General features: G+C 41.8%; 1 protein-coding gene across 3 annotated transcripts; it reads right to left on the reverse strand.

Annotated features, from left to right (window-relative positions):
- Positions 1 to 4196: 4196 nt before the first annotated feature.
- LOC138072793 (betaine--homocysteine S-methyltransferase 1) lies at positions 4197 to 27029 on the reverse strand. 3 transcript variants are annotated; one of them, XM_068963974.1, is made up of 8 exons: positions 26642 to 27029; positions 21342 to 21474; positions 14513 to 14613; positions 13206 to 13397; positions 12687 to 12834; positions 8664 to 8846; positions 6955 to 7183; positions 4197 to 5277 (listed from the first exon to the last, which is right to left on the reverse strand). In XM_068963974.1, the coding sequence occupies exons 1-8, from the start codon at positions 26672 to 26674 to the stop codon at positions 5091 to 5093; spliced, it is 1206 nt and encodes a 401-aa protein (XP_068820075.1). In that variant the 5' UTR covers positions 26675 to 27029; the 3' UTR covers positions 4197 to 5090. The 3 variants fall into 3 exon arrangements, with proteins under 3 accessions (XP_068820075.1, XP_068820077.1, XP_068820074.1); XM_068963973.1 differs by having other exon boundaries at positions 4199 to 5277; positions 14495 to 14613; positions 26642 to 27025; XM_068963976.1 differs by lacking the exon at positions 13206 to 13397 and having other exon boundaries at positions 26642 to 27028.
- Positions 27030 to 27561: the final 532 nt, after the last annotated feature.

The raw sequence follows: 27561 nt of genomic DNA on the forward strand, positions 1-27561 counted from the left end.
CCCAGCTGGTGCCTTGCTGCCCTCCTCTGGAGAAATTGGGAACTGACGCTTTGGATCACTTCCTGTTCAGTTCTGTCTCCGTTGTTGTTGCTGTTCAGTTAGTTTCTAACTCAAGTCTGACTCTTTGCGACCTCATGGACTGCAGCACGCCGGGCTTCCCTGTCCTTCACCATCTCCCAGAGCCTGCTCAAACTCATGTCCATTGAGTCGGTGATGCCATCCAATCATCTTATCCTCTGTTGCCCCCTTCTCCTCCTGCCTTCAATCTTTCCCAGCATCAGGGTCTTTTCCAGTAAGTCAGTTCTTTGCATCAGGTGACCAGAGTATTGGAACTTCAGCATCAGTCCTTCCAACGAATAGTCAGGGTTGATTTCCTTTAGGATGGACTGGTTTGATCTCCTGCAGTCCAAGGGACTCTCAGAGTCTTCTCCATTTTAGGTCTGCATTGGCTTGGCTCCCTTACTCAAAGGCACTTTGCTACAGTATGAATAAGTATCAGGCCATAAACTACAAACAGTTCACTCAGTGAGTTTACACTGACTCTGAGTAATGCAGGGACCTTTATTTCTTGGCAGGAGGCTGAACTCCTTAGTTTTTTGAACTGTCTGTCCTGGTTCCACTCTCCTTACACCAAGAATCCAAGCTAAAGCCATCTTTTCTGGCAGCCTTAGACTAACAAGTCCTTCCTGATTTGGCATCCTACCTTTAGAATCTTATCCTTAAAAGGGAGAGTTTAGACTTGATCTCTAAGGTCTCTCTGGATTTGATTCCATAAAAATATCTTGACCAGTGAGACATGTTGAACGAAACTTCCCTTTGAATGAACAAAATTTCTGGAATTAAAATGAATGTACTTGGTGGAGGGATGAATTAAAAAATCTTTTTTCAAAATATGAGCTATGCCACTAAGAGGCAGTGTTGACACACAGTTTCGTTCCAGTGTAGCTTCAGTATATTTCCTTTGAGGGAAATATTTTTAAAATCCAAGGGTATTAAGAATAATTAGGGGTCACAATGTTTTGTGTGGCAGTAAAAGTTCTGGATAGAATGGGGCATGCATCTTACACAGTAGTATTCAGTTGCCAAAAAGTTCCTTTGTGTTTTTCTGTACAATGTTATGGAAAACCCTGAATGGACTTTTTGGCCAACCCAATATAATAGTAGATTGAATGAAAGTATCTATCATCTATGAGTGAAGGTATTAAATACTGAACTGATTTGAGAGTGATAGAAACTTGGTTAAAAAAAAAGGAGGGGGGAAGGACATTCACTCTTCTTATTTCACCTCAGCCACATGCACCTTTGGTTCTATTTCTGTGCATCGGAGGAAAAGAGGTGGATTTCTAATTCTCTTAGTAAGAAAATTCTGGAAATTTCTTTACCTTTTAAATACAGTGAACTTCTCCTTTAAAACTTAAGCATACTTGTATCTTTTTAAAATAGAAACTGGGATATAGAAATTTCATATAAGACTTAGCAAATTATCAGTTCAGTTCAGTCACTCAGTCGTGTCCAACTCTTTGCAACCCCATGAACTGCAGCATGCCAGACCTCCCTGTCCATCACCAACTCCCGGAGTCTACTCAAACTCATGTCCATCAGGTCGGTGATGCCATCCAGCCATCTCATCCTCTGTCATCCCCTTCTCCTCCTGCCCCCGATCCCTCCTAGCATCAGAGACTTTTCCAATGAGTCAACTCTTCACATGAAGTGGCCAAAGTACTGGAGTTTCAGCCTCAGCATCAGTCCTTCCAATGAACACCCAAGACTGATCTGCTTTAGGATGGACTTGTTGGACCTCGTTGCAGTCCAAGGGACTCTCAAGAGTCTTCTCCAACACCACAGTTCAAAAGCATCAATTCTTCGGTGCTCAGCTTTCTTCACAGTCCAACTCTCACATCCATACATGACCATTGGAAAAACCATAGCCTTGACTAGACGGACCTTTGTTGGCAAAGTAATATCTCTGCTTTTGAATATGCTATCTAGGTTGATCGTAACTTTCCTTCCAAGGAGTAAGCGTCTTTTAATTTCATGGCTGCAATCACCATCTGCAGTGATTTTGGAGCCCCCCAAAATAAAGTCTGCCACTGTTTCCACTGTTTCCCCATCTATTTGCCATGAAGTGATGGGACCAGATGCCATGATCTTCGTTTTCTGAATGTTGAGCTTTAAGCCAACTTTTTCACTCTCCTCTTTCACTTTCATCAAGAGGCCCTTTAGTTCTTCACTTTCCGCCATAAGGGTGGTGTCATCTGCATATCTGAGGTTATTTATATTTCTCCCGGCAATCTTGATTCCAGCTTGTGCTTCCTTCAGCCCAGTGTTTCTCATGATGTACTCTGCATAGAAGTTAAATAAGCAGGGTGACAATATACAGCCTTGACACACTCCTTTTCCTATGTGGAACCAGTCTGTTGTTCCATGTCCAGTTCTAATTGGTGCTTCCTGACCTGCATACAGATTGCTCAAGAGGCAGGTCAGGTGGTCTGGTATTCCCATCTCTTGAAGAATTTTCCACAGTTTATTGTGATTCACACAATCAAGGCTTTGGCATAGTCAATAAAGCAGAAATAGATATTTTTCTGGAACTCTCTTGCTTTTTCGATGATCCAGCAGATGTTGGCAATTTGATCTCTGGTTCCTCTGCATTTTCTAAAACCAGCTTGAACATCTGGAAGTTCAAGGTTCACGTATTGCTGAAGCCTGGCTTGGAGAATTTTGAGCATTACTTAACTAGCGTGTGAGATGAGTGCAATTGTGCGGTAGTTTGAGCATTCTTTGGCATTGCCTTTCTTTGGGACTGGAATGAAAACTGACCTTTTACGGTCCTGTGACCACTGCTGAGTTTTCCAAATTTGCTGGCATATTGAGTGCAGCACTTTCACAGCATCATCTTTCAGGATTTGAAATAGCTCAACTGGAATTCCATCACCTCCACTAGCTTTGTTCATAGTGATGCTTCCTAAGGCCCACTTGACTTCACATTCCAGGATGTCTGACTCTAGGTGAGTGATTATACCATCATGATTATCTGGGTCGTGAAGCTCTTTTTTGTACAGTTCTTCTGTGTATTCTTGCCACCTCTTCTTAATATCTTCTGCTTCTGTTAGGTCCCTACCACTTCTGTCCTTTATTGAGCACATCTTTGCAAGAAATATTCCCTTGGTATCTCTAATTTTCTTGAAGAGATCTCTAGTCTTTTCTGTTCTGTTGTTTCCCTCTATTTCTTTGCATTGATTGCTGAGGAAGGCTTTCTTATCTCTCCTTGCTATTCTTTGGAACTCTGCATTTAGAGGCTTATATCTTTCCTTTCCTCCTTTGCTTTTTGCTTCTCTTCTTTTCACAGCTATTTGTAAGGCCTCCTCAGACAGCTGTTTTGCTTTTTTGCATTTCTTTTCCATGGGGATGGTCTTGATTCCTGTCTCCTGTACAATGTCATGAACCTCCGTCCATAGTTCATCAGGCACTCTATCAGATCTAGTCCCTTAAATCTATTTCTCAGTTCCACTGTATATAGCAAATTATAGAACAGAATCAAATACATCCAAGGCAGTCTTATTGGTTTTTATTAATAGCTGAAGAAACTAAGGGTTTCAAAGCAGCCACACCAATCCAAGAATGTTTAGAAAGAAGCATGAACTCTTTTCTAATACAACAAGTAGTCATTTATTCCAGTGATCTTACATCTTCAGGCTTGAGTCTTCAGAGTAGGTATTACCAGGAGAAAATATAGTTCTCAATCTACAAAACCCTGACAGAGTTTGGAAAATCTCTTTTTCTTTATTAGATCTTTTTGTGCTCAGTCGCTTACTCATGTCCAACTCTTTGTGACTCCATGAACTGTAGCCTGCCAGGCTTCTCTGTCCATGGGATTTTCCAGGCAAGAATACTGGAGTGGGTGGCCATTTCAAGACCATTGCTCCCTAGCCTTACTGACTGGACGCTTTTAGGTGGATCCAGCTTAGAGCAGGGGAGAAGGCAATGGCACCCCACTCCAGTACTCTTGCCTGGAGAATCCCACGGACGGAGGAGCCTGGTGGGCTGTAGTCCATGGGGTCGCTAAGAGTCGGAAACAACTGAGCGACTTCACTTTCCCTTTTCACTTTCATGCATTGGAGAAGGAAATGGCAACCCACTCCAGTGTTCTTGCCTAGAGAATCGCAGGGACGGGGGAGCCTGGTGGGCTGCCATCTATGGGGTCGCACAGAGTCGGACACGACTGAAGCGACTTAGCAGAAGCAGCAGCAGCAGCCTAGAGCAGAATGGAGAGAGCCTGGTGCCAATCCCTTCTTGGCCTCCCCATTGGTCTGAATGCTTCTTAGTGGTGGAAATGGGTCAGAAAAGAGGGAACAACTCTGGAACTCTTGACAGCAGGACTCTGAGCTTTGAATGTTTACTGATGTGGTCCCATGGGACTGATTTTCTAAGGAGAAATGTAAAGGAATAGCAAAGTCCCTATAGCTGAAATGTCCCTTAGCAGTGTTTTTTCAATATGTGGTTTTCAATTAATGGTCATAAAATCAATTTAAAAGGCCTTAACCAGCATATTTTATTAATGAAATAGGACAGAAAGGAATGGAATTTAAAAATACCAGAATGGATTACATTTTATTTCAATGGTTGTACATGTGCCTTACCGGGTCATTATATAAATTGTGTTTCTTATTAAGGGCCATTTCCAAAAAGCTTGAAAGTCACTTTCCTATAGCACTTTGTACTTGTCTGCATGCTACACCGTTTATGACAGCTCACATCTCATCCTCCTTACCAGCCTGTGAAGTTTTTAAAGTAGGACTATTGTCCAAATTATTTTTTCTTGGCCACAGTGATTTCCTTAATACTGTGTACCTGGTGGGTGCTTAGCAACCCAGTTTAAGATTTACTTGTTATTCATTTTGCTTCCAAGTTCTAAATACATACTTTTAAAAAATGGTCAAGTGTTATTTATAATTGTTTTGTTCAGTTCCTGTCAATCTTGACGCGTAAGCTGGCATTTGTATAAGCATTGCCGTTTAACCATTTTTTCCTTAGTTTTGGAACTGTGGCCCAAGCCTAGAGGAAGTCACTAAAAATGGCTTCCATCGAGGCTACTGTGCGGACCTGAGCTCCTGTTTTTTGAAGAGCTCTCTCAGCTGCTGCTCCGTTGTGGCCTCCTTCTGCTGCATAAGCTCGGCTGTTCCTTTGGTCACTCCCCAGGCGTCTGGCTTTGACATGGAAGGGTTGTACGGCCTGCCCGAGGCTATCTGAAGATTCTCCCAGTATTCCTTCCTGGCCCTGGGTGAACAAAACACACAGAAACCGTGAGGGTCTGTCTCTAGGCTGTGAGCTAGAACCCTGCCATCTTTGGACTCTCGAGAGTGTGTCTTCTGAAACACATTTATCTTTTCTTTTCCCCCAGAATCTGTAGGTCTAAAATTACTTTGAATTCCTTCTTTGCATATACACGCAGGTTCAAAAGCTAAGGATTTAGAACAAGGACACTTGCTAAGTTACCTCGCCTCCCCGTCCTCACTTTCTGGCTCTACCTCCTGAGCCACCTAGGCCCACATTTGCTGCTCTTCCCAAAGCCAGTGCTGCTTCTGCACCCCTCAACCCGGAGATCCCGCCTCTGCCTCCTTTCTACTTTCATCGGCTCCTAGTTCCAGGCCTTGCCAGGTCGGGTCTCTTGCAGAAAAGACTTCCTCATAGGTTTCCCTGTCTCCAGGCTACTGAAACTTGCAAATCGAACTTGGTCTCAGACGCTTCAGACTCCTCACTGCCTTGGGATAAGGTAATCCAGACCTCGTGAGCATGAACAGAGGCCACCTCCCGTCCCGATGTGTGTCTCCTACCAAATTCTGAATCTGAGGTTCTCAAACTGCTAACGTCTCAGCATAGCATTCTCTCAGCACTCCCACCCAGTGCTTCCCTCTAGGCTATTCTCCTACCTGGCAAAGTAACTCGTCCTTCAGAACTCAGCTCAGATGCTAGCTCCATGGGAAATTCTTCACCAGCCCTCCCGCTTTTTCCCCTGGTGGCCGTTACTGCGGACCCCCAGCACCTGTGTACATCTTCATCCTTAACTTACCATGTCAGCTGAACTTAGCTATTTATCTCTCTACCTACTAGACTGTTACCTTCCTTGGAGACAGGCCTGTGCCTTGTCCAGCTTGTTCCTTCGTCATCTACAACAGTGTCCGACACAGTTTTGTTGAACTAACATTGGTCAAATAGAGTGAAACTGCTGCCTCTGCTTGGGGGCAGTTTCTACCCATTTCCTTCTTCTGTGGAAATCTACCTAGCTCTTTAAAATCTAGCCCCAGAATCCCTTCTTCTACATCATCTATTAGGTAGAGATAGTTATTCTCTTCTCTTCATTGTTACTTTTTTATCCATGCCTCTACTTAAGTAGATAACTACAGTATAATATATCAGCTTTCTTCTCCATTTCCCCCCAGTAGACGGTGAGAGGCTCTAAGCCAGGGACTGCAGCCTTTCATTTCTATATTCCTAGTACCCTGCACATTGCCTGATGTGAAAATCTATTTGTTTATTGTTCCTCATCCCCCATGGAATGTAAGCTCTGAGAGCAAAGACCTTTTTAAATCTCATTCACCACTGTCTTCCCAGCTCCAACGATCGTGCTTGGCACAGAATAAGCAATTAATATTTGTACTTGAATCTTAACAACTGATTCACTGTTAGCATCCACCACATAGATGGTGCTTTCCAAGAGTGTGAAATCACATTTTGTTGCAACTTACATTATTTATATTCTATATTCTTAAAGCTTTCTCCAGAAATCACTCCATAAAGCTAAGGCTATAAATATTTCTATGAGAGAATTTGAATAGGCTAAGTGATTCTTTGTCATTACACTGCAAATTGGCAGTACTTTTTGTAATGACCTCACTTGGATGTATTCATAGTTTGTGTGAGTTTGATTTGGCAAATACAGTTTAAGGTTCTTACCTGGCTCTAATCCAGGGTTTGGTGTGCATATCCAAACCACTTCCCCAGCTGCCATGTTTTTCTGAAGCCAGTGGCAAAAATCCCCTCTCTGGAGCCAGCTCCTCTGCAATTGCTCTGATGTGGTAGGGCTCAAATCCACAGCACCCACCTATGTACCTGACCCCCAGGTTGTAGGCCTCTCTGGCGTACTTTTGAATATCCCATCTGGTTGCAACTCTGGGTTCCAGTCCTGTAATAAATGATGCTCTGCTTCAGTACAAATATTCAAAAAAATAGCTATAATAAATGTTACTTTCAGTAAATGAATTAGATAAGATCTGATATTTCTGAAAAGAAATAATCAGTTCCTAACTTCTAAAAATGATTAGCTACCTTGCATTGACATGCCCAGTTTAAACAGCTGTGATAGCAGGACTTCAAGATGGTTCCCAATGATCTCTGCCCTCTGATGGCCTCACGCTTGTGTGACCCTTCCTGCATTATATCAGGTTGGTCTGTGAGACCAATAAAGTATGGTGGAAGGGATGGCTTGTGACTTCTGAAGCTAGATCATTAGAGACATTAGGGTTTCTGCCTTGTTCTCTCCTGGATCACTCATCCCAGGGGAAGCCAGCGGCCACACTGTGAGATGCTCAAGTATCACAGTGGAAAAGCCCATGAGCCAAGAAACTGAGGGCTCCAGTCAACAGATAGCAAAAAAACTGACCCTAACTCCCAACAGCTGACTAAGAGGGCTTGAAAGTAGTTAAAGCTCTTTCAGATTGAAAGAGCTCCCATCAGGCCTTCGGATGACTATAACCCTTGAAAGAGTCTGGAGTGCAGCCTATTAAGAGACTCTGAGTTAAGCGCTCCCAAATTCATGACCCACAGCTACTATGAAATATAAAAAAGATTTGCTGTTTAAAGCCACTAAATTTTGCAATAACTTCTTCCACACCAGTAAAACCACAAATGCTTCGCCATTCTTCTTCGGTGGTTCTTCTAGACTGATGATTTTACAGAGTCCCTCTAGAATATGAGATAAGGACCCTAGAATGAAATAGTAGGCTGGCCAGGCCAGGCTCACCTCTGGCTTGATTCTCCAGGTCGACTCACGCCCACTTCCCACACAAGCTTTATCCCTCTTTCTCAGACTGCAAGGGTTCACCCCACATCATCTGCTTTGGTCTGTTCATTCAAATCTGTTACACAGTAGCCCAGTGATGGCACCTTCCCTCTGCCCCCCACCCCCTCAACTCAGATACAGCTAGAGTATTCAAGCAGCATTCAAAATAAGAGAAAAGCATATTGGTGATAACTTGGCCTAACCTTATTTATCTGATGAGAAAATTCAGATCTGGATGAACTAAGGAACTTTGCTAAGGTTCTGCCACTAAGCAACAGAGCTAGAACCAGAAGCAGAGTCTTCACTGATCCCACTCAGGAGGGCGTTCTTCTTACCAAACTCCACGTGTGATGAATTGGTTGTCTACCTAGGTATTGGCTCACCTTTGCTTTTACCTTTAAGTCAGAGGTCTCTTTTGCTTGCTGGTCCTGTGTTTCCTAATGTCTAATTTAAAAGGTTTGGGGCTGCAGGGAGAGAAGCAGGGCCAAGAGATGAGGAGATATGCTGCCATCATTTTACCATGAAAAAGCTCTATGGCCAGAGGTTTATTTGGAACTTGTCTAACATGAAGACCCTGAGATGATTTGTAAAATGGCTTTCTTACCAAAGGGGAATTCTGGCAGGTCGATAAATCCCTGCTTGCCGCAGTCGGGAGTGTGGTAGGCCAAGGGCTGACTCATCAGGTGGGCTTTCAGTCCCGCAGCCTCCAAGCCTTCTTTCATGAGCTTCACTGTTTGTAAGCTAATTGTGGGGTCAAAATGGCAGTTCACCCCCACAATGGAAGCTCCTGCAAGTAGAAGAACAGTTTAGCTTTAGAGATTCACCAGATACCAGGAGGCCAGCTCTGAGTCAGGGAGCTTTAATTTGGAATGGTGAATTAGAAGGATAGCATTTGGTCCCTGCAAACTTATCTTACCCTTGGGCAAGAATGACTAACAGGCAGCAAGTTCGTTCTCTGTAAAGTGCTCTGAAGAGTCTGATACAATTGAAGTGTCATTTATGAACACTTGGCTGTCCATCTTTTTTGGAAAAGAAACAAACATTATTAGAAGGTTTTTTTTTTAGATTTTTTTTAATGTTAACCATTTTTATTTATTTATTTATTTTTAATATAAATTTATTTATTTTAATTGGAGGCTAATTACTTTACAATATTGTATTTGTTTTGCCATAGATCAACATGAATCTGCCACGAGTGTACACGTGTTCCCCATCCTGATCCACCTTCCCACCTCCTTCCCCATACCATCAAATTTTAATAGTCATGTTTTTCAATCTTTGATATTACATTGCAAAGCACAATAATTTTTCACTACTCCGAGCTGCCCAGTGGCACCTGTGGTGACCTACCACTCATCTGAGGAATAAATCAATGGTCCCTTTCACCAGGCCAATTTAAAGCATTATTGAGTTTCTTGGGCATAACAGCAGAATTTAATTTAGGAAAAGGTTTTTCTGAAACTTTCATGTAAATGAAATCATGCAGTATGTGTCCTTTTATAACTGGCTTATTTCACTTAATACAGTGTTTCCAAGGTTCATCCTTGTTGATGCATGCGTCAGAATTTCATTCATTTCTATGGCTAAGTAATATTCCATTGCATATATATATATATATATGCACACACACACTGCATTTTGTTTATTCATTCATTAGTTGGACACTTGGGTTGTTTCCACATCCAAAAAGGACTTTTTTTTTTAATGAACTCACAGCCTAGGATTTTGCATCTTGGATACAGAGTTACCAAGAGCAGGGAAAGGAAAGAATCCTTCTGGCTATAATGAGAGTGACACTGCCGTCTAGATTCCCAGAGCAGCAGAGCTGACGCTACGATCTCCAGTGTTCAGTCGCAGGCATCTTGGTAGTCCTCACAGGCCTGGGCCTGCAGTTTGCTCTTCATTCTTGTTCCAGTCAGGCCTCATGACCCATCATTCCTCTGAATCAGTTTTTGTTAAGGGCATCGATGACCTCAGTCTCGCCAAATCCAGCAGTCCCTTCGCTGTCCTCATCTGATTCAGCGTCTCAGCCACTTTCATCCACATGGCACTCTCTCCTTCAACTCCTTCAACACTCCCCTTCACGTGGCACTCTCTCCTTCAACACTCCTTTTTCTTGGCTTCTGAGAACTTCCCTTGTTCTCCGAGTATCGCTTCTACCTCCCTGGCTGCTTTTTTTCAGAGCGCTATGTGCTAACCCCTCCTCAAGCCTGAACCTTTCAATCCTGCATTGTCACAGGATTCCACTGGACCATCTTCTCTTCTGCGTCTGCGCTTCCCTCTCTACCCCAGGCTCTCAATACCATCTACACTACATACACAACTCTCCCAAGCTTCTTTCTCTCTAAACCTGACCTTTCCATTGGATTCCAGGCTGGTATATTCAACAGCTTACTGAACAGGGCCACTTGGATCTTGACTACTTTCTCTTTTGAATATTCTGCAGTCAGAGTTTCTCTTTCTTTTCTTGACTTTGTTACACTAATGAATTAATCATATGTCAGCTATTTGTTGGATGTCATTTAGGCACAAAGGTCCCTGTAAAGGGTTATGGGGAAATATAGGACACAAAAGATTTTATAATTTAGCACAGGGTTTCCAAAGGTTTGCTCGATGAAAATAAGGTTCTATGAACAATTACATTAGGAGTAGTCTTTTTTTTTTTTTTTTTTTTTACTGTAGCCCCTTCTTGGAGACTGCAAATATATATGAACATGTCAAAGGACTGAGAAGTTCTGCAGTCAAGAGACTGCTTCACTTGGTTTAAAACTGAATTTTCTACCTCTGTGTAACTGCAGAACCCTATTAAGACTGTCACAGGTTAGAAAATGTATTTTTGAGATTTAAAACAAAAAATGTCATCTGAGGATACTACAAATGTGTGGTATAAATAGAAAGTGTTAAAGCTGCTGAGAGGAGGAAGCGATCACTTGGGGTAGGAGTGACTGTGTAAGGACACACCGAGGTTGGACTAACAACACTGGAAGAGGGACCTGACTGTGAGATGGATACTAGGAGCCTGCATGTGCTGGGTGGTATGCAGGGCACGGAGTACTCAGTGCTGAGTCAAGCAGACGTAGTCTCTGCCCTCTCGGATTTTACAGTCTAGTGAGAGACCCAGACATTTAAGACATAAATGAGATATCTGGGTAAGTTCTATAAAGGATATAAACAGGGTACAGTGACAGCAAGCACTGTGGCCACTTACTCTGAATAGTCGGGTGAGGAAAGGATGAGACACAGGCCAAGAATCCCTGCCAGCTAACAACTGGGAGGATGAGGGCCTCCTCTGATCTTTTTGAAACATGTTAACTTGGTTTCTCCCCCCATTTAAAAAAATTCTTTAATTTTTGGCTGTACTGGGTCTTCACTGCTGCATGCTGGTTTTCTCCAGTTGTGGCAAGGAAGGGCTACTCTTTGTTGCCAGCTTCTCATTTCAGGGGTGTCTCAGACAGTAAAGAATCTGCCTACAACGCAGGTTCCAACCCTGGGTTGGAAAGGTGCCCTGGAGATGGAATGGAACCCACTCTAGTATTCTTGCCTGGAGAATCCCATGGACAGAGGGGCCTGGAGGGCTGCAGTCCATGGGGTCTCATCGAGTTGGACATGACTGAGCAGCTGAGGCTTTTCTCACTGCTTGTTCTAAGTGCACGGGCTTCAGTAGTTGCGGCACGTGTGCTCAGTTGCTGCCTCTTGCAAGCTCCAGAGTGCAGGCTCTGTAGTTATGGCTCATGGGCTTAGCCACTCTGCAGCATGTGGGAATCTTCCCAGGACAGGGACCCAACTGGTGCCCCTTGCATTGCGAGATGGATTCTTAACCACCAGACTACCAGGCATGCGCTCTCCTCATTTTTTGTATTTATAATCAGAAGTTTGGATTCTACAATGTCATCCTAAACTAAATAATTGTAATTATTAGTGACAAACATGAAGTAACTTTCATGACATAACATGAGTTGGATAAAGACTAGAAATTAAATTAAATTTTTATTGGCTAGATAAGACTAGCCAATAAAAATCTCTACTTCACAGAGTGAGTCAGACTCTCCCATAGACACTGTGCTATTCCTCAGGTTTAAAATAAGTCAGCTTTGAAAACAGTCTGTGAATTTTCCCTAACTGAAATGAAACCCAATATTAGGGATGGAAATTATATAAAAAGATAAATTGAATACTCAATATTTCATATCAAAGGATTTTAAATTTTATGATACCAATTACAAAAAGTTAAGCATACCAGTAATTTATGGAAAATGGAAAAACTTTGGCAAAGAGGGCAACAGTCTTGAAAGATATTAATATCTAAAGACCTCAACTTGAGATAAAATTTAAATAAAACATAATTTGTCCTAACACTCTCTATGATTTACCAAAATTCTTCTCATTTCTAGGTATTAAACTTTCAGTGTATGTTTAGTTTCCTCTTTCAAAAGGCTGATGGGTGTACCTTTTTTGTTTTTTTTACACTTTTTCTCTTTGAGATGCAATAATGTATCAGCATTCTTAAGAAAGTAAATGACTGATTCTCCTGTAACAAAAATAGTATATAGTGATTCATAGATGGACCTGTGTTTGTATGTCATTTAAAAGACACACTAGTTGCAAACCAATCAAAATTTATCATCACCTGCTTTAACCAGGCGCACCGCACACTCTCCAGGGGTCACGCTGTGCAAGTCTCCCTCTGGGCCAATGCACATAGTTGCCGCCACTGGTTTCCCTGATGCTTTCAAGGCTTCAACTGCCCATACAGCCTCTTCAACATGTTCAAAATACTGAAATAAGTTAAAGTCAAAGTACTTTTAATTTTGTTTCTCCCCAGATAATTTGAAAACTTATCCTATTGCATATTAACCTAATTATCCCCAGATGAGTGTTTCTTAAACTCTGAGTTGTGATTCATTAGCATTTAAAAAACAGAATAGAATGGTGATTTCTGTGAATTGCAGTCCAAAGGTCTGAAGAATGCTATATTACATCAACTGAATCACATTTAGTTGAAGCCCTAAATTGGAAGAAGTTTTTGAAAATGAGTATTACTGGTATTTGTCATGACTGGTACCTAACCCCAAATGGTCCTCCTGAGAGTAAAGGCAGATGAAATGTACAAAGTACACTCGTCTCATCTTTGATAGTATCTATTTACCTCTGCGATCAAGAAGTCCACGTTCTTCTTCATGAAGACCTCCAGCTGTTGCTGAAAGACTTTTTTGACTTCAGTTTCACTCTTGCAGCTAAGGTACGAAGGTGTCTGGCTCACGCCTCCTGCTACCAAAGCATCTCCTTCATCAGCCACTTGCCGGGCAATGTCACAAGCGGCTTCATTGACTTTCTGCCCCTGAAAAGGGTGAATATACAGTATGGTTACATTTCCATGTGAAATTGAAGCAAAATTGTTATTCAAATGTCTACATCTCAGTGGTATGTTACAACAGTGATTTTGTATCAGAAAATGACAGTGATGGAGTAGTTCAGTGCTTTATGGAGTTGAACAATTTGTAGTAACAACACTGCCAATAACAGTGATGAGAAACATAAATCTTATGATGGTATTTAGGGATATTACATTATACCAAAGATCCGTGAGAGGGTAAAAGTCTTTCCGTAAAAGGATCTGGTATCTTCTGGGACTTCTCTGGTGGTCTAGTGGTTGACTCTGCACTTCCAGTGCAGGGGCCCTGAGTTCAATCCCTGATCAAAGAACTAAAATCCCACATGCCGCAACATGCGTCCAAAATAAGTAAATCAATAAAAGGATCTGATATCTTCCAAAGCTTAAACTGCAGTTAGAACAATACCTAGCAAATAGTGGTGGTGGTGATGATTTGCTCTTTTGATTAATAAGAATAAACTCAAAATGACTATAGAATTAATGACTTTTTGTCATTATATATTTTCTCAATTAACAGATAAATGTATCACAAGTAAGGTCTTTATGAAGTATTTAGACCTTAAAAGCTGACTCTTGTCCTCAAAAAATCACACAGATGCATGGATTTTAGAACTCCTTTTTCATTTTAGAGATGAAGTTGTTGATTTGATGGGATAGGTAAATGGTTTGCCCAACATCACACAGTTAATTGTAGCTCAGCTAGGAATATTCTAGATTCAACGACTCCTGCCCTATAGGACCTTTCTCCTATACTGTCACATTAAAAAACTGTAAAGAACTAAGAGTCTGTAAGGACACTCACTCAAAAACTTCGTCAAAAGACTTGGAAAATCATTAATAGTTAAATAGTTCTTTGATCTGCTTCATTAAATGCCTTTCTGTTAATCTGGGGGACTCTAGCTAAGACCTAAGAATATTATTCACGCATACCTCATTTCTGTTTTGTTTAAAACAAAACGAAACTCTAACAAGACTCAACGTTTTTTTCTATGGGAACTTTGTTGATGACGCACGTGCCTGAGACACAGTATGGTGCTACTCACGGATATTTTCTCTGCAACATAGTTCCCCCTGTTCTCCAGCTTGTCTTCACTGGCATAGAAGGTGAAGGTCTGCATGACATTCGAGCCAGCTCTGAGGAACTCTCGATGAAGTTGGCGAACTGGGAGATTGAAAGACATTCTTTGCTATCAGTTTATCAGCCTGTGATGCTTTCAGAAGGCACTTAGATGAACATTGAAAATATGTGCTTAAATTCCTGGTTGCCTGGCATTTGCTCATCCTGGGGGCTAATGAGAGGTGGATATAGAGTCTTGCTAGGAGCAAGAGATTGTCTCTGCCAGCAGTGTGGGGTGAAGGGAAGAGGGAGGTCCCACAGAGGAGGAATCATCTCAGTGATTGTGCTAGGCAAAGAACATGGGGAAGGGCATTCCCTAGAGAGGGAACAGCCCAAGCAAAGACAAGGAGGCAGGAACAGTCTTGGCCTTTGGGAGAATGACAAGCAGCCTGAATGGCCGGGGCTGAGGGTATGCTGGAGAAGTGGTGGGAGACAGACTTGGAGAGGTGGGCTGCCAGACAGAGTGCAAATGGCCTTGCACATCATCCCAGGGAGTCTAGGCTCCAGACCACAGATATTGGGGAAATATCAACCGTTTCAAAGCAATTGATTAATACGATTAGCTCAGTGTTTTTGAGAAATAATTCTGATAGCAGAGTTGGAGCAAGGTTACCAAGCTAGGTCCACAGATGAATACCATGTGGCAAAGCTTTCACAGCTGCAGGAAATATAGTGGGATGTTTTTGTTTTCCATTTAATCAAATGTATGCAATTTAAAGAGTTATCCATTATCCTTTGCTCTAAAATAGTGGTCCTAAACTCTGGCTGCCCATTACATAGGCCTGCAACTTTTAAAAAATTGTGAGTGTTAGGGTCAAATCCATGTATATTCTAATTTAATTGGTTCAGGGTAGGGCACAGGCAATTTTTTGGAAAGGTTTCCCAACTGATTCTTACTTTCAGTTTTGTTGAGCATCACCATTCCAAGAAAGCAGAAGAATGTTCCTTTTATAAAACAATAGTGAGACTTGGTGTTTTGTTTTTGTCAAGAGAAATGACTGGGCAGAGTAAGAAATCAGCAGTTGTATTTTGGACACTAAAATTTATTTCTAAATTTCAGAGGCCTATAAAATCCACAGGTTTGGGAGCAACCACATTAGCGTCTAAAAAATTACTAGGACACTGGTGTTCTTAGTCCTTCAGGGGCTAAGACTGGAGATTAGTCTGGCGGCTTTGCAGCCTAGATGCCTAGTAGAGTGCCAAGAACATAGGAAACATTTTTGTTTGTGTTTGTTTATAAATGGACTTAAAGGTGAGGCAAAAAAAAAAAAACACAACCACCTGTAGTGTATTTCAGAAAATGGATTCCTAAGTTTGAAGCCAAATCTTTGCTTTTAAAATCATGGAAACTTTAGTTCTCAGTGGGAACTTGAAAACATTCATAAATTAGGGAGTTTCAAAGTTATTTTAATTCGCAACAGAACCAACTTAAAACCCTTGCATAGAGTAATCGGAAAAACACAGTGGTGTGACTGGAGTAGGGGAGAAGGGACTACAGACTTGGTTCCTGTTCTCCGTGACAGAATGGCTTATGAATAACAAGTCCACCCAGGTGGTCCTTTGATGGATTTCCAGAGACTGTACAACACAAAACGAAAACCCTGGAGTAGTGTGCAAATTGTTTGCGTGTACAGACATTTTATGATTCTCAGAGGGTCTGTAAGTTTTATCAGATTTTTCCAGAGGACAGTGATTCAGAAAGGCGAAGACAACTTTCACTTTTAATTGATTTGATTATTCCTTCATGCTTCTTAAAAAAGGAGAGCTTCTCCAAGTGTGACCTTACTAGGTTCACCTGGGAACAATTAAATATTCAGATTCTTCAAACCCTTCCAGACCCAAATTCATTTCCAAATACAATGCTAATTCCACTGAGTGCAAGAACCACAACTTTTGGCATGAACTTAAGTAGGAGAATTAGTCTGGTGATTTCTGGATATCCATTCAATATCTATTTTCTGTTTCCTCTCATCATAAAACTCTTGAGTCTTTATCCTGTAACCAGTAATATAGGATGTGACTGGTTCCTACAACAATGATACAACCTATACTAATTATATTCATTTTATAGCTTTAAACTCTCCATTATACTAGTCTCATTTTAGCATCATAAGTGAGAGTCACTCAGTCCTGTCCAACTCTTTGTGACCCCATGGACTAGATAGTCCATGGATTTCTTCAGGCCAGAATACTGGAGTGGGTAGCCTTTCCCTTCTCCAGGGGATCTTCCCAACCCAGGGATCGAACCCAGGTCTCTGACATTGCAGGCAGATTCTTTACCATCTGAACCACAAGGGAAGCCCAAATATTACAAAGTATGTATTATACTTGACATACAATGTAATATACGATAGTTTATAAGTATATATATGTGTATACATGTATATGCATATATATATATGATCATATATGTACATGATCCAGATATATATGTATAGAACATTTCTTTTACCTAGTAAATTTTCTTGAGAAAGGTGATTCTTTGGAATTCCACAGCTAACTCTAAAAAGTCAAAAAAATTTTTGCAATATTTTTTCATTGGGGTAATAAATTTGTAGCAAAATCACTTGGGAGCAAAGTGACTTGAACTAATGTGAGGATATTTATAATTGTATCCCATTTAGAGTGAGTAGTCATATATATTGATGCAAAAAGAGTATTAATGTGTTTGATGTGGGTTGGGGGAGCACTTTAGACCCTAAAGAGAGTGTTACACAATATATAGCATATGTAATGTATCAACAGTCTAAAATCCCCTCAAATTCTGGCATTTGGCCCCACAAGGGCTTGGATAAGAGATGGTAGATCTGTAGCGTAACTTTCCTTTCCTCACTGCTTACAGCCACCAAAAGTCAAGCCCAGGCACCAATCCTTCAAAAATGTTTCGGGTGTTGTTCAGTTTGCAGGGAAACGTATCAGAATCTGTATGAATTCCAGCTATCACCCAGTCAAAATTAGAAAAGCACCTGCAGAAAACAGACTCGTTTGCATAAAACAGCATGACACAGAGCATTCTCTCATTTAGAGCATGAGTGTGCGTGCATGCTAAGTCACCTCAGTTGTGTCTGATTCTTTGCAACCCCATGGACTGTAGCCCGCCAGGCACCTCTGTCCTGTGGGCTTCCCCAGGCAAGAATACTGGAGTGGGTTGCCATGCCCTCCTCCAGGGGATCTTCCCAACCCAGGGATCAAACCCATGTCTCTTGTGTCTTCTGCATTGGCAGGTGGGTTTTTTACCACTAGCACCACCTGGTTTTAAACACCTTTCACCCCTCCCCTCCTTCAACACATTAAATACATCTGCTGCTGCTGCTAAGTCGCTTCAGTCATGTCCGACTCTGTGCCACCCCAATCTGAGGTCCTGTGAAATGTTTCTATGAGGATGCATTACAAACAGGAGATTTGTTTTTTTCTGATGCATCCTGGAGTTGCACTGGGGTTGAAAGAGTTTGAACTAGCACTGGCAGACTTGAATATATGGGATGTCATTCTGTAGCAGAAAGGATTAAATCTAATAACTCAGAACTATGGAGTTTTCATTAATTCTTGGAAAAGCAGGCAGCTCCCAGAAGAAAAAGTAGAGCAAACGCTCAATACATTTAAATAAGCTTAAAATATTCAAGACACAAATGGCCAAGAGATCAAACGTGCTGTTTCTGCATTAATAAAATCAAAGGAAATCAGAGCAATTTCTCTTGAGCTCCTCTAATGTGCAACTTTAAAAAAGAACATGTGACTCACAAAATTGAAACTTGCAGTTTAAACAAGAGTCTTATTCTGTTTTCAAGGCAGAGTTTGGGCAAAGGTAGTTTATTGTTAATGTCAGTTTGGCCCAAGAAATATTTCATTCTGAGTTTACCCTAGCACTCAAACCTTAAGAAACAAAACATGGATATATTAGAAATCCTCCATCTGAGGTCTTAATTACTCCACTGTAATTTCTTTCATCACTTTCATCACTTTCTTACATCCCTTTAATTCAGTGCTTCTGAAAGTGGGGTTCACCTTGCCATTATTTGGGGTCAGTCAGTCAGTTCAGTTGCTCAGTTGTGTCCGATTCTTTGCAACCTCATGAATCGCAGCACGCCAGGCCTCCCTGTCCATCACCAACTCCTGGAGTTCACTCAGACTCGCGTCCATTGAGTCAGTGATGCCATCCAGCCATCTCATCCTCTGTCGTCCCCTTCTCCTCCTGCCCCAAATCCCTCCCAGCATCAGAGTCTTTTCCAATGAGTCAACTCTTCGCATGAGGTGGCCAAAGTACTGGGGTTTCAGCCTCAGCATCATTCCCTCCAAAGAAATCCCAGGGCTGATCTCCTTCAGAATGGACTGGTTGGATTTGGGGTCAGGTATTATAAATATGCAGGTTCCTGGACCCCCTCAAAACCTGATGAAACCAAATTTCTATAAATAGGGGCTAGAAATCTATAATTTTTTAACAAACTCCACTGGTAAATCTAAAATTTGAGATCTACTACTGGTTTAGCTTCCCAAGCCTCCTCATTTCTTTTTTTTTTTTTTAAATGGTAGAGCACACAGTATTATTTCTACTTTTATTTGGACATATAAAAGTTGTGTACATTTTCTAGGTTTCATAGTGTGACTATAGCTCTTTTATTTTTGATACTTTTTAGGGACTGTGTGAACTGAACACATTTCTGTACTTCTCTAGCAGAAATAGATGAATACAACCAAGAAACAGACTGTTCAATTGCTAAGTCGTGTCTGACTCTTTATGACCCCACAGACTGCAGCAAGCCTGTCCTTCACACTCTTCCAGAGTTTGCTCAAACTCATGTCCATTGAGTCAGTGATACCACCCAACCATCTCCAAGAAATACATTAATACAGCCAAAAATATTAACAAGATAAGAAACAACTCTGTCAAGTGAATAATAGCAATAGTTAATACTTGTCGTGTATAACATGCACAGACACTAGTTTAAATACTGCACATATAATTTGTTTAATCCTCATAACAAATTCATGAGGTAGATGTCAGTATTATCTCAGTTTATACACAAGGAAGCTATGTAATTTCCCCGAGGCCATACAACCCAGTGCCTGTGTCAGGATTTGATCCAGTTAGTGTGGGTCTAGAGTCTGTACTGGATCTGAAAGCTGTACTGTCTCCAATTATGTTCTTCATTGGTTTCCATCCTTCATTTCTGAATTCACGGAAACATGCTCTCCTTTACCATAAAAAACCAACTGTTTATTATCTTATACAATATTCACAAGAACTCTGGCTTCCTCTGAAAGATTCAGATTCTTTCCAAGTGTTGATTGCTGATGACTTACAACTGAGACCCTCCTTAGGATGTGCCTTAGCCCAAAGCGGGAGGGGAGATCAAGCTTGTATGTAGGGCTTGGTCTATTCACAGGGGGAGAGCACAAACCAGCCCCCTTGCCTCCATCTGGGGCAACTCTGAGGGGCCTGTCCAACTCTGAGGGGTTGGCTGGGACCTCTGTCGCAACTCATCACAGTTGAGCTCTTTCTGCTGCTCAATCCTGCTTCCCTTGCTCCCTTAGAGGTACTGTTTCTTGAAAATACTTCCTAGTAGAACTCTTGAGCACAAATCTCTGCTTCATAATGTGTTTCCTGACTGGTCTGACCTGCAAGAGCGGAAGCCACAACCAGCCACAGGAAATTACTCTTCAAACATTGTTCTGGAGTCAGATCCCTTTCTGGCCAGCTGAAACACCCACCCATTTAGAGTTTTCAACCAGAAAAGTATTTTATTGCCAAAAGTTAAGATCTGATTAGGAAGAAATGGGACTTGAGACCTGGAATAAAGACATAGTTGGATTAACCCATCAACCTTGAAAGCCCCACATCCCCCTGAACTCTCTGGGCCTGTAGAAGTGGCCCATTTCCTCCCCTTTTAAAGATTAATCCTTCTCTGTTGCTTAAGGATGATACAGAGGCCCTGAAGACAACATTTATTCCTTTCAGGCTGAATCCTACCTCCCTTCCTAGCCAAAAAGATTTGTAATCAAGAAGATAAAGTGAGAATAAGGTTTGTGGATACAGATGCGGCATAGATAGATGGTTGAATTTAAATAGGGTGGAGCTAGAATACAATTAATTTAACTAGTTGGCAAATATATAATGGAAGAGGGCTTATCTGAAAGACGGTGACTGATGCTGTGTCATGGAACTTAAAGTGGGTTAAGGAGGGAAGGCGGACTTATGGGGAAGAATGGCTAACACTCACTAAAACAGAGATGAAGGACAGAGCTGTGATGAGACTGAAGAATAGGAGTGCTAGAAAGAATGAGCAGAAAAGATGGGAGGGGGCATGGTAAGGAATGTAGTACTTGTCCTTGAGATTTCAGAGGTGGACAGCTATTGATGATGGCAAGGCCTAGGAGTGGTTTGCTGAAGTGAGGAAGGAAGAAAGTTTTGGTGGAGAGGAAGTCAGGGTACTAACAGGAAGAGTGCTGGATGAATCACATGTATGGATGTTGGAGTCATCTAGAGTGTTGGAGGAGGTAGGGAGAGGCAGAGGAGAAGGAAGAGAGCCAGGTTCTAGACTCATCTAGAGCAAGGAGCAGGGAGCAAGAGGTAGACACAGGTGACAGAAACAAGGAGGGGCCATTGGTATTTACCCAACAGGTGAATCTATATTTACACACTGGCACAGTGCCCGGCAGGCAATTATAAATACTTGGAAACCATAGCATGGAGGCATCTGCTTGATGGCATGTTCCTAGACGTGGGTCAACACAGTGGTCTTTTATGAGAGCTTAAAATAGAGCTGTGCACCAACCTGCTTCTGGGTGTTCCACAGCAGCTTCTGGGGTCCAGGGCCCTGCCTTCACGTAGCCCCTCTTCTCCAGTGCAAAGACAAACCCTCCGTCTCCAATGATGACCTCTCCAGAGTTTAGCCGTTCTAGGATGCCCTAAAGTTATGGTGGGGTGGGGGGAGGGAGAAAATGGATAAATGAATTATTTGAATTTTAAATACAATTTTCTACTCATTTCTACAATAGAACTTTTGCTTTCATATTGTTCAGAAGTATGATTTCTTTAAAATTCTCAGAAAATATTGTTCAGAAGTATGATTTCTTTAAAATTCTCAGAAAATACATATGTATTTTATTCAGAAATTTGTGACTATAAGGCAAACCATCAGAATGCTCATATAATGAAAGCTTGTGTTTCCATGTGTATGTGCCAGGGATGGGGGTTTTTCAGAACACACTAAATAGTATTTGAAGGATATTGTGGGAGGATGTTATGTTTGAATAAATATCTTCAGAAAGATTAAATGAAAAGGTTTTGTTGTAAAGCCTCAAATGAATACTTAAGCGCACATTCTTAAAATGGTGACTGTTAGTCTTTCTCCTTTTTCTATCAATAAACAAAAGAGAGGATTATATTTTATAAAGAAGTTTAAGTGGCATATGACACTATGAATGCGTTTTGAGACTGAAAAGTCAAAATATATTTGGTGAGAACAGAAGGCAGAAGATACCACCACAAAGATGGCCAAATCAATTAAAGACGAATGTCTCTGGGGCTAAAATTCAGTTTCCATAACAGCAGCTGGATTATGCTGTCCAGAAAGTTGTAAGTATGCACAGCCTGCTCTCTGCGAGTCAGAACTGGGAAGATACCAGTAAATAAAATATTTGTAAACTGATTTCCAGTCCAACTTGCATACCTATTCCATTTACTGTACATGCAATCATTACCCTGGTGTTAGAACAGCAACTTTGAACTTAATATTTTTAAAGCGATTTGTGAATTAGTAATATCCTTGTAGAATCATTTTTTTTTAATTTCAAAATATCATACATTTAAAAATAAAAGGTTACTCTGATTTTGTGTGTGTGTGTATGCTAAGTCGTTTTAGTCGTGTCTGACTCTTTGTGATCCTATGGACTGTAACCTGCCAGGCCCTTCTGCCCATGGGATTCTCTAGGCAAGAATACTGGAGTGGGTTGCCATGCCCTCCTCCAGGGCATCTTCCCGACCAGGGATAGAACCTGTGTCTCCTGCAACTCCTGCGTTGCAGGCGGATTCTTTAACAACTGAGCCACCAGGGAAACCTCTCTCTGATTTTACAAACGACGAATTCAAGTCCAGAGTTTCGGAGTAATTTACACAGTCTCCCAGGTCAACCCCTAGAGGGCTCACTGATTCTTTTACCCTCAAATAGTATCTAGATTTGATTTTAAATGGGAGAGAGGAGAGTGGGACAACCCTGAAAAGATAATGTAAAGTAATAACCTGGAATGTACATAGCTACTGTGTTCCATTTATTGCCATTAATGGTTAATAAATGCTGATATAACAAGGTTACAAAATCTGTGAGAGGCATTCGTAAGAATTTGAATGGCATCTTGAGTCCTTATCACCTTCTGCCCCTCGCCATGTGAACTCAACAGCTGATGCTCAGAGAAAAGAAACATCTGACATTTTTACTTTAAAGCAGTAAAACAGGAGGATTGTGCTATCTATTCTTCCTCTTTTTTTTTAATTGTGAAGTGATTTTACAGTTGCTTCACGATGTTCTGTTAGTTTCTGCTGCACAGCAAAGTGAATCAGTTCTATGTATACATACGTCTGCTCTTTTAGATTTCTTTCCCATTTAGGTCACCACAGATGGTTGGGTAGAGTGTCCTGTGCTAAACAGGAGGTTCTCATTAATTATCTCTTCTATGCACAGTAGTGTACATATGCCAGTCCCAGTCTTCCAGTTCATCCCACCCCACATCTCCCTCCTTGGTAACCATGAGTTTGTTCTCTACATCTGTGACTCCATTTCTGCTTTGCCAACATGTTTACCTGTACCATTTTCCTGGATTCCACATATATGTGTTTTCTATTCTTCTTTTCCAGATAGAAAAAATTCAAGTGTTAAGTCTATGAGATAACAACCACAAAGCATAGAATTCATCACATGCAATTTTGAAATCCAAATACCTGTCATGATTACAGTGTGTCTAAAAGTCACATCTTAGAACTATAACTTTGATCATTATGACCCAATTAATAAGAAAAATGGATATATTGCTAATTAGTACAGTTCCGTTCAGTCGCTCAGTCATGTCTGACTCTTTGCGACCCCATGAATCGCAGCACGCCAGGCCTCCCTGTCCATCACCGACTCCCGGAGTTCACTCAGACTCACGTCCATCAAGTCCGTGATGCCATCCAGCCATCTCATCCTTGGTTGTCCCCTTCTCCTCCTGCCCCCAATCCTCCCCAGCATCAGAGTCTTTTCCAATGAATCAACTCTTCGCATGAGGTGGCCAAAGTACTGGAGCTTCAGTTTTAGCATCATTCCCTCCAAAGAAATCCCAGGGTTGATCTCCTTCAGAATGGACTGGTTGGATCTCCTTGCAGTCCAAGGGACTCTCAAGAGTCTTCTCCAACACCACAGTTCAAAAGCATCAATTCCTCGGCGCTCAGCCTTCTTCACGGTCCAACTCTCACATCCATACATGACCACTGGAAAAACCATAGGCTTGACTAGATGGACCTTAGTCGGCAAAGTAATGTCTCTGCTTTTGAATATACTATCTAGGTTGGTCATAACTTTTCTTCCAAGGAGTAAGCGTCTTTTAATTTCATGGCTGCAGTCACCATCTGCAGTGATTTTGGAGCCCGAAAAAATAAAGTCTGACACACTTTCTACTGTTTCCCCACCTATTTCCCATGAAGTGACGGAACCAGATGCTATGATCTTCGTTTTCTGAATGTTGAGCTTTAAGCCAACTTTTTCACTCTCATCTTGCTAATTAGTACAGTTGTATAAAAATATGAACAACAGTCAAAATACATGAGATATGACTAGCTACTAATTTTCATTTGGGTGAAATAATTCATATTTTGTTCAGTCACCTAGAAACTCACTGAACTCTTGTGTGTGTTTTCAGACTTTAGTGCCACAATATCTTGATGTATAGCATAACTAACAATTTGATATTTGGTGGGAAAGTGGATAGTGGTGATTCAATTACCATGCTGTACATTAATTTATTGAACAATTTCACCAGGAAAAACACTTTGATTCTACTGCATTTTAATTTTAAAATTTTATTTATTTATTTTTAATTGGAGGATAATTACAGTGTTGTGGGGGTTTGGATGAACCCAGAGCCTGTTATGCTTTCCTGGTGGCTCAGATGGTAAAGAATCTCCCTGCAATGCAGGAGACCCATGTTCCATCCCTGGGTTGGGAAGATCCCCTGGAGAAGGGAATGGCTACCCACTCCAGTATTCTTGCCTGGAGAATCCCATGGACAGAGGAGCCTGGTGGGCTACATCCACGGGGTTCACAAAGAGTCAGACTCGGCTGAGTGACCAAGCTCGTGTGAAGCACAGAGCCTGGTATACAGAGTGAAGTGAGTTGGAAAGAAAAAACAAGCACTGTTTATTAATACATATATATGGAATCTAGAAAAATGGTGCTGATGAGCCCATCTGCAGGGCAGGAATGGAGATGCACGTGTATAGAATGGACTTGTCTACTGCATTCTTAAATAACTTGAACTTCATTCAGACTTTTCTGTTCCTTTTTTTGTTTTAAAATGGAATGTGCTATGAGAAATTGCTCAAGACATTTTTTGTGAAGAGGTGTTGCAAAGCAATGTGTTTAATATCAGACTGTTTTTGTTTAAAAAGTACATATTTGTTTAGACAATAAACTAGCAGAATATACATCAAAATGTAGCAGACACTGCTGTTAGTGTTCATAGTTGTTTACAATGAACAAGTGGTAGCTTTGTAACATATTTTAATTTTAATCAGAAGTGTAGACATCGTATTGTCCATATTTTAACACTAGGCATAGGCATGGAAACCAGGTTACCAAAGAAATTTTTTCTTCTCCTTTTATATCCATCTTGCTAAAGTAATCCTTTAAAACATTTCATTTTGTGAGTTTGAGTTTGGGGAGTGGATTAGAATTTATGGCAATGCAAATGGGGCCAAAGCAAAAATATTTTAAAAATCTCTATGGGAATCATCCTTTCCAGACATACAGTATTTTAGTAGATGTAGGGATTGGCAAAAATTCTCCCCCTAATTGAACAGGTGACAGTCTAGAAGCAATTGCCATCTCAACATCTTAAATCCTTGGACTTCTTGCCATTTAAAATTTTTAATTGAATTAATTTTTGTTTTTCCTTATGTGGAAGTGTTCTTGAGGTAGGGTCATCCCTTTAGAAACTAGGTACAACCCATTTCTAGAGGGATGGCTGGCAATGAATTTGTCCTCAGGGGTATAGTTGGCCGGCCCTGTCTCCTTCCCTGCCATTCCCTGGCTTCTGCCAGGCATGGGGCCGGGTGCTCTGACACCCAGGGGGGCAAGGATACTCCCTCCTCCTTCCGTCCTCAACCCGCTTCCAACTGTAACCTTATTATCAGTCCATCCTCCCATCCATCCACCCCTTCCCTCCCCCACTCCCCGAAGGCCCACAGTCTGGACGGAAAGAAACAGTGGTCCCAAGGGAAAGGTGGGCATCTTACTGAGTTTTTATTTTAAAAACTCAGCAGTCATTTCTCAATATCTTAGGGCCATTGTGCTTAATCTTTCTTAAACAGTCTTTTCGAGGCCTGCACGGTACACTGTTCTGTGATTTCTAAATCCAAACTGCCCGTGAAAACTTACCATCATCCAACCAATGCCAGAGCCTTAGGACTGGTGAGAACCTTGCGGGGTGGGGTCCCCAAGACGAAACGTCGCAGCCTAGGCTCGCGCCTTCTCTCGCTAGGGGCGCCGAGGGGTGTGCGCAGACCCAGAGGAACCCAGGGCGCGCAGCAGGCGACCCCAAGTCCCACAGCCGGAGGGGAGAGAAGTCGCACCTGTGGGTCTAGGAGCCGCATCTTGGGGGAGTGCTCTGGTCTTGGGGTGCGGGACTCAAGAGTTTTAGGGGTGCCCTGGAGTTGGGGGGTCACATAGCTCTAGAGGGCGCTGTGGTCAGGGGACAGGGTCGGGGCTCAGAGGCACCTTGGTGTTCCCAAGCAGCAGTTCGGGGGCCCTCTGCTCTCTCTGGGCTGGGGTGTGGGGCTGGCCAATCTAAACCCAGAGCACCCTTGGGTCCCCCGCACACTCACCTTCTTGGCATTTTTGCTCCCAGCTGGTGCCATCTTCCTGGTGTCCCAGACTGCACCTAACACGGATGAGAACGGACGAGACGACAGAGCGCTCCCCCCTGCGAAGCCTGGAGCCGTGGCCGGGTTCTGGGTTCTTTATACCCGTTGCTCCGGGTGTGGGTTTCCCCAGCCTCTGCGCGGTCCAACAAAGGCCTTGGGCGGGGAACACGCCCACCAGCCCTTTATCCTTGCCCGTTGCTGCTTGGGAACTTGTATTAGGAGTTGGTGATTGAAATTGTTCTCCCAAATGGGGGAAATTATCCAGAACTAAAATAAGGAAAATATAAATAAACAATGAGGTTGCCACTTGCTCAGGTTTCAGACCTATCTGAGCTCAGCCCTTTTTTTCCCCTTGCAGGTCCTCAAACTCAATTGATTTCTCCCTTGCCTGGGATCATGCCCCATTAGTCATGCACCTTCAGTCGCTAGGCCAGACCCCCAAGAATTCCATCCAATGCCCAAATATTTGTCAAAGGCCAAAGAGACAAGATTATTGAATGAGGATTATTGAATGACTGTAAAATGTGACCTCCAGTGTGATACACACCCGGTGGTTATGTATCTGAACAAAATATGACATTTTCCGATACTAACTCTGCATTTGTGTGTGTGTGTGTGTGTGTGTGTGTGTGTTCAGAATGAACTTTGCCCTTATATCCAAACATGCCTTACAGTTTCTAATGATATCTTTGCAATATTTGACAAGGACAAACACGTGATGTTTATATATGATAGTGGAAATGTACTTTACAGACTTAAAAATTCAGTGTGAAAACTGTTTAAAAATGAAAAGCATTAGAGAAACTGGAGGAAAACAGAAATGTTAACAGTAGTTATCTGTTGATGGTAGAGTTAGGTCTTGCTTTTATTTCATTCATTAT

Source organism: Capricornis sumatraensis, chromosome 2 (assembly GCF_032405125.1).
Source record: "Capricornis sumatraensis isolate serow.1 chromosome 2, serow.2, whole genome shotgun sequence".
NCBI lineage: Eukaryota > Metazoa > Chordata > Mammalia > Artiodactyla > Bovidae > Capricornis > Capricornis sumatraensis.

Bases quoted from the DNA above. Each gene is read 5' to 3' on its own strand.
- LOC138072793 (XM_068963973.1), bottom strand. From the start codon at position 26,674: ATGGCACCAGCTGGGAGCAAAAATGCCAAGAAG. The intron at 13,398-14,494 runs GTGAGTAGCACC...CACCCTTTTCAG, and splicing joins ATGTTGCAGAGAAAATATCC to GGGCAGAAAGTCAATGAAGC. The intron at 5,278-6,954 runs GTAAGAACCTTA...TTGTTCACCCAG, and splicing joins AAACCCTGGATTAGAGCCAG to GGCCAGGAAGGAATACTGGG.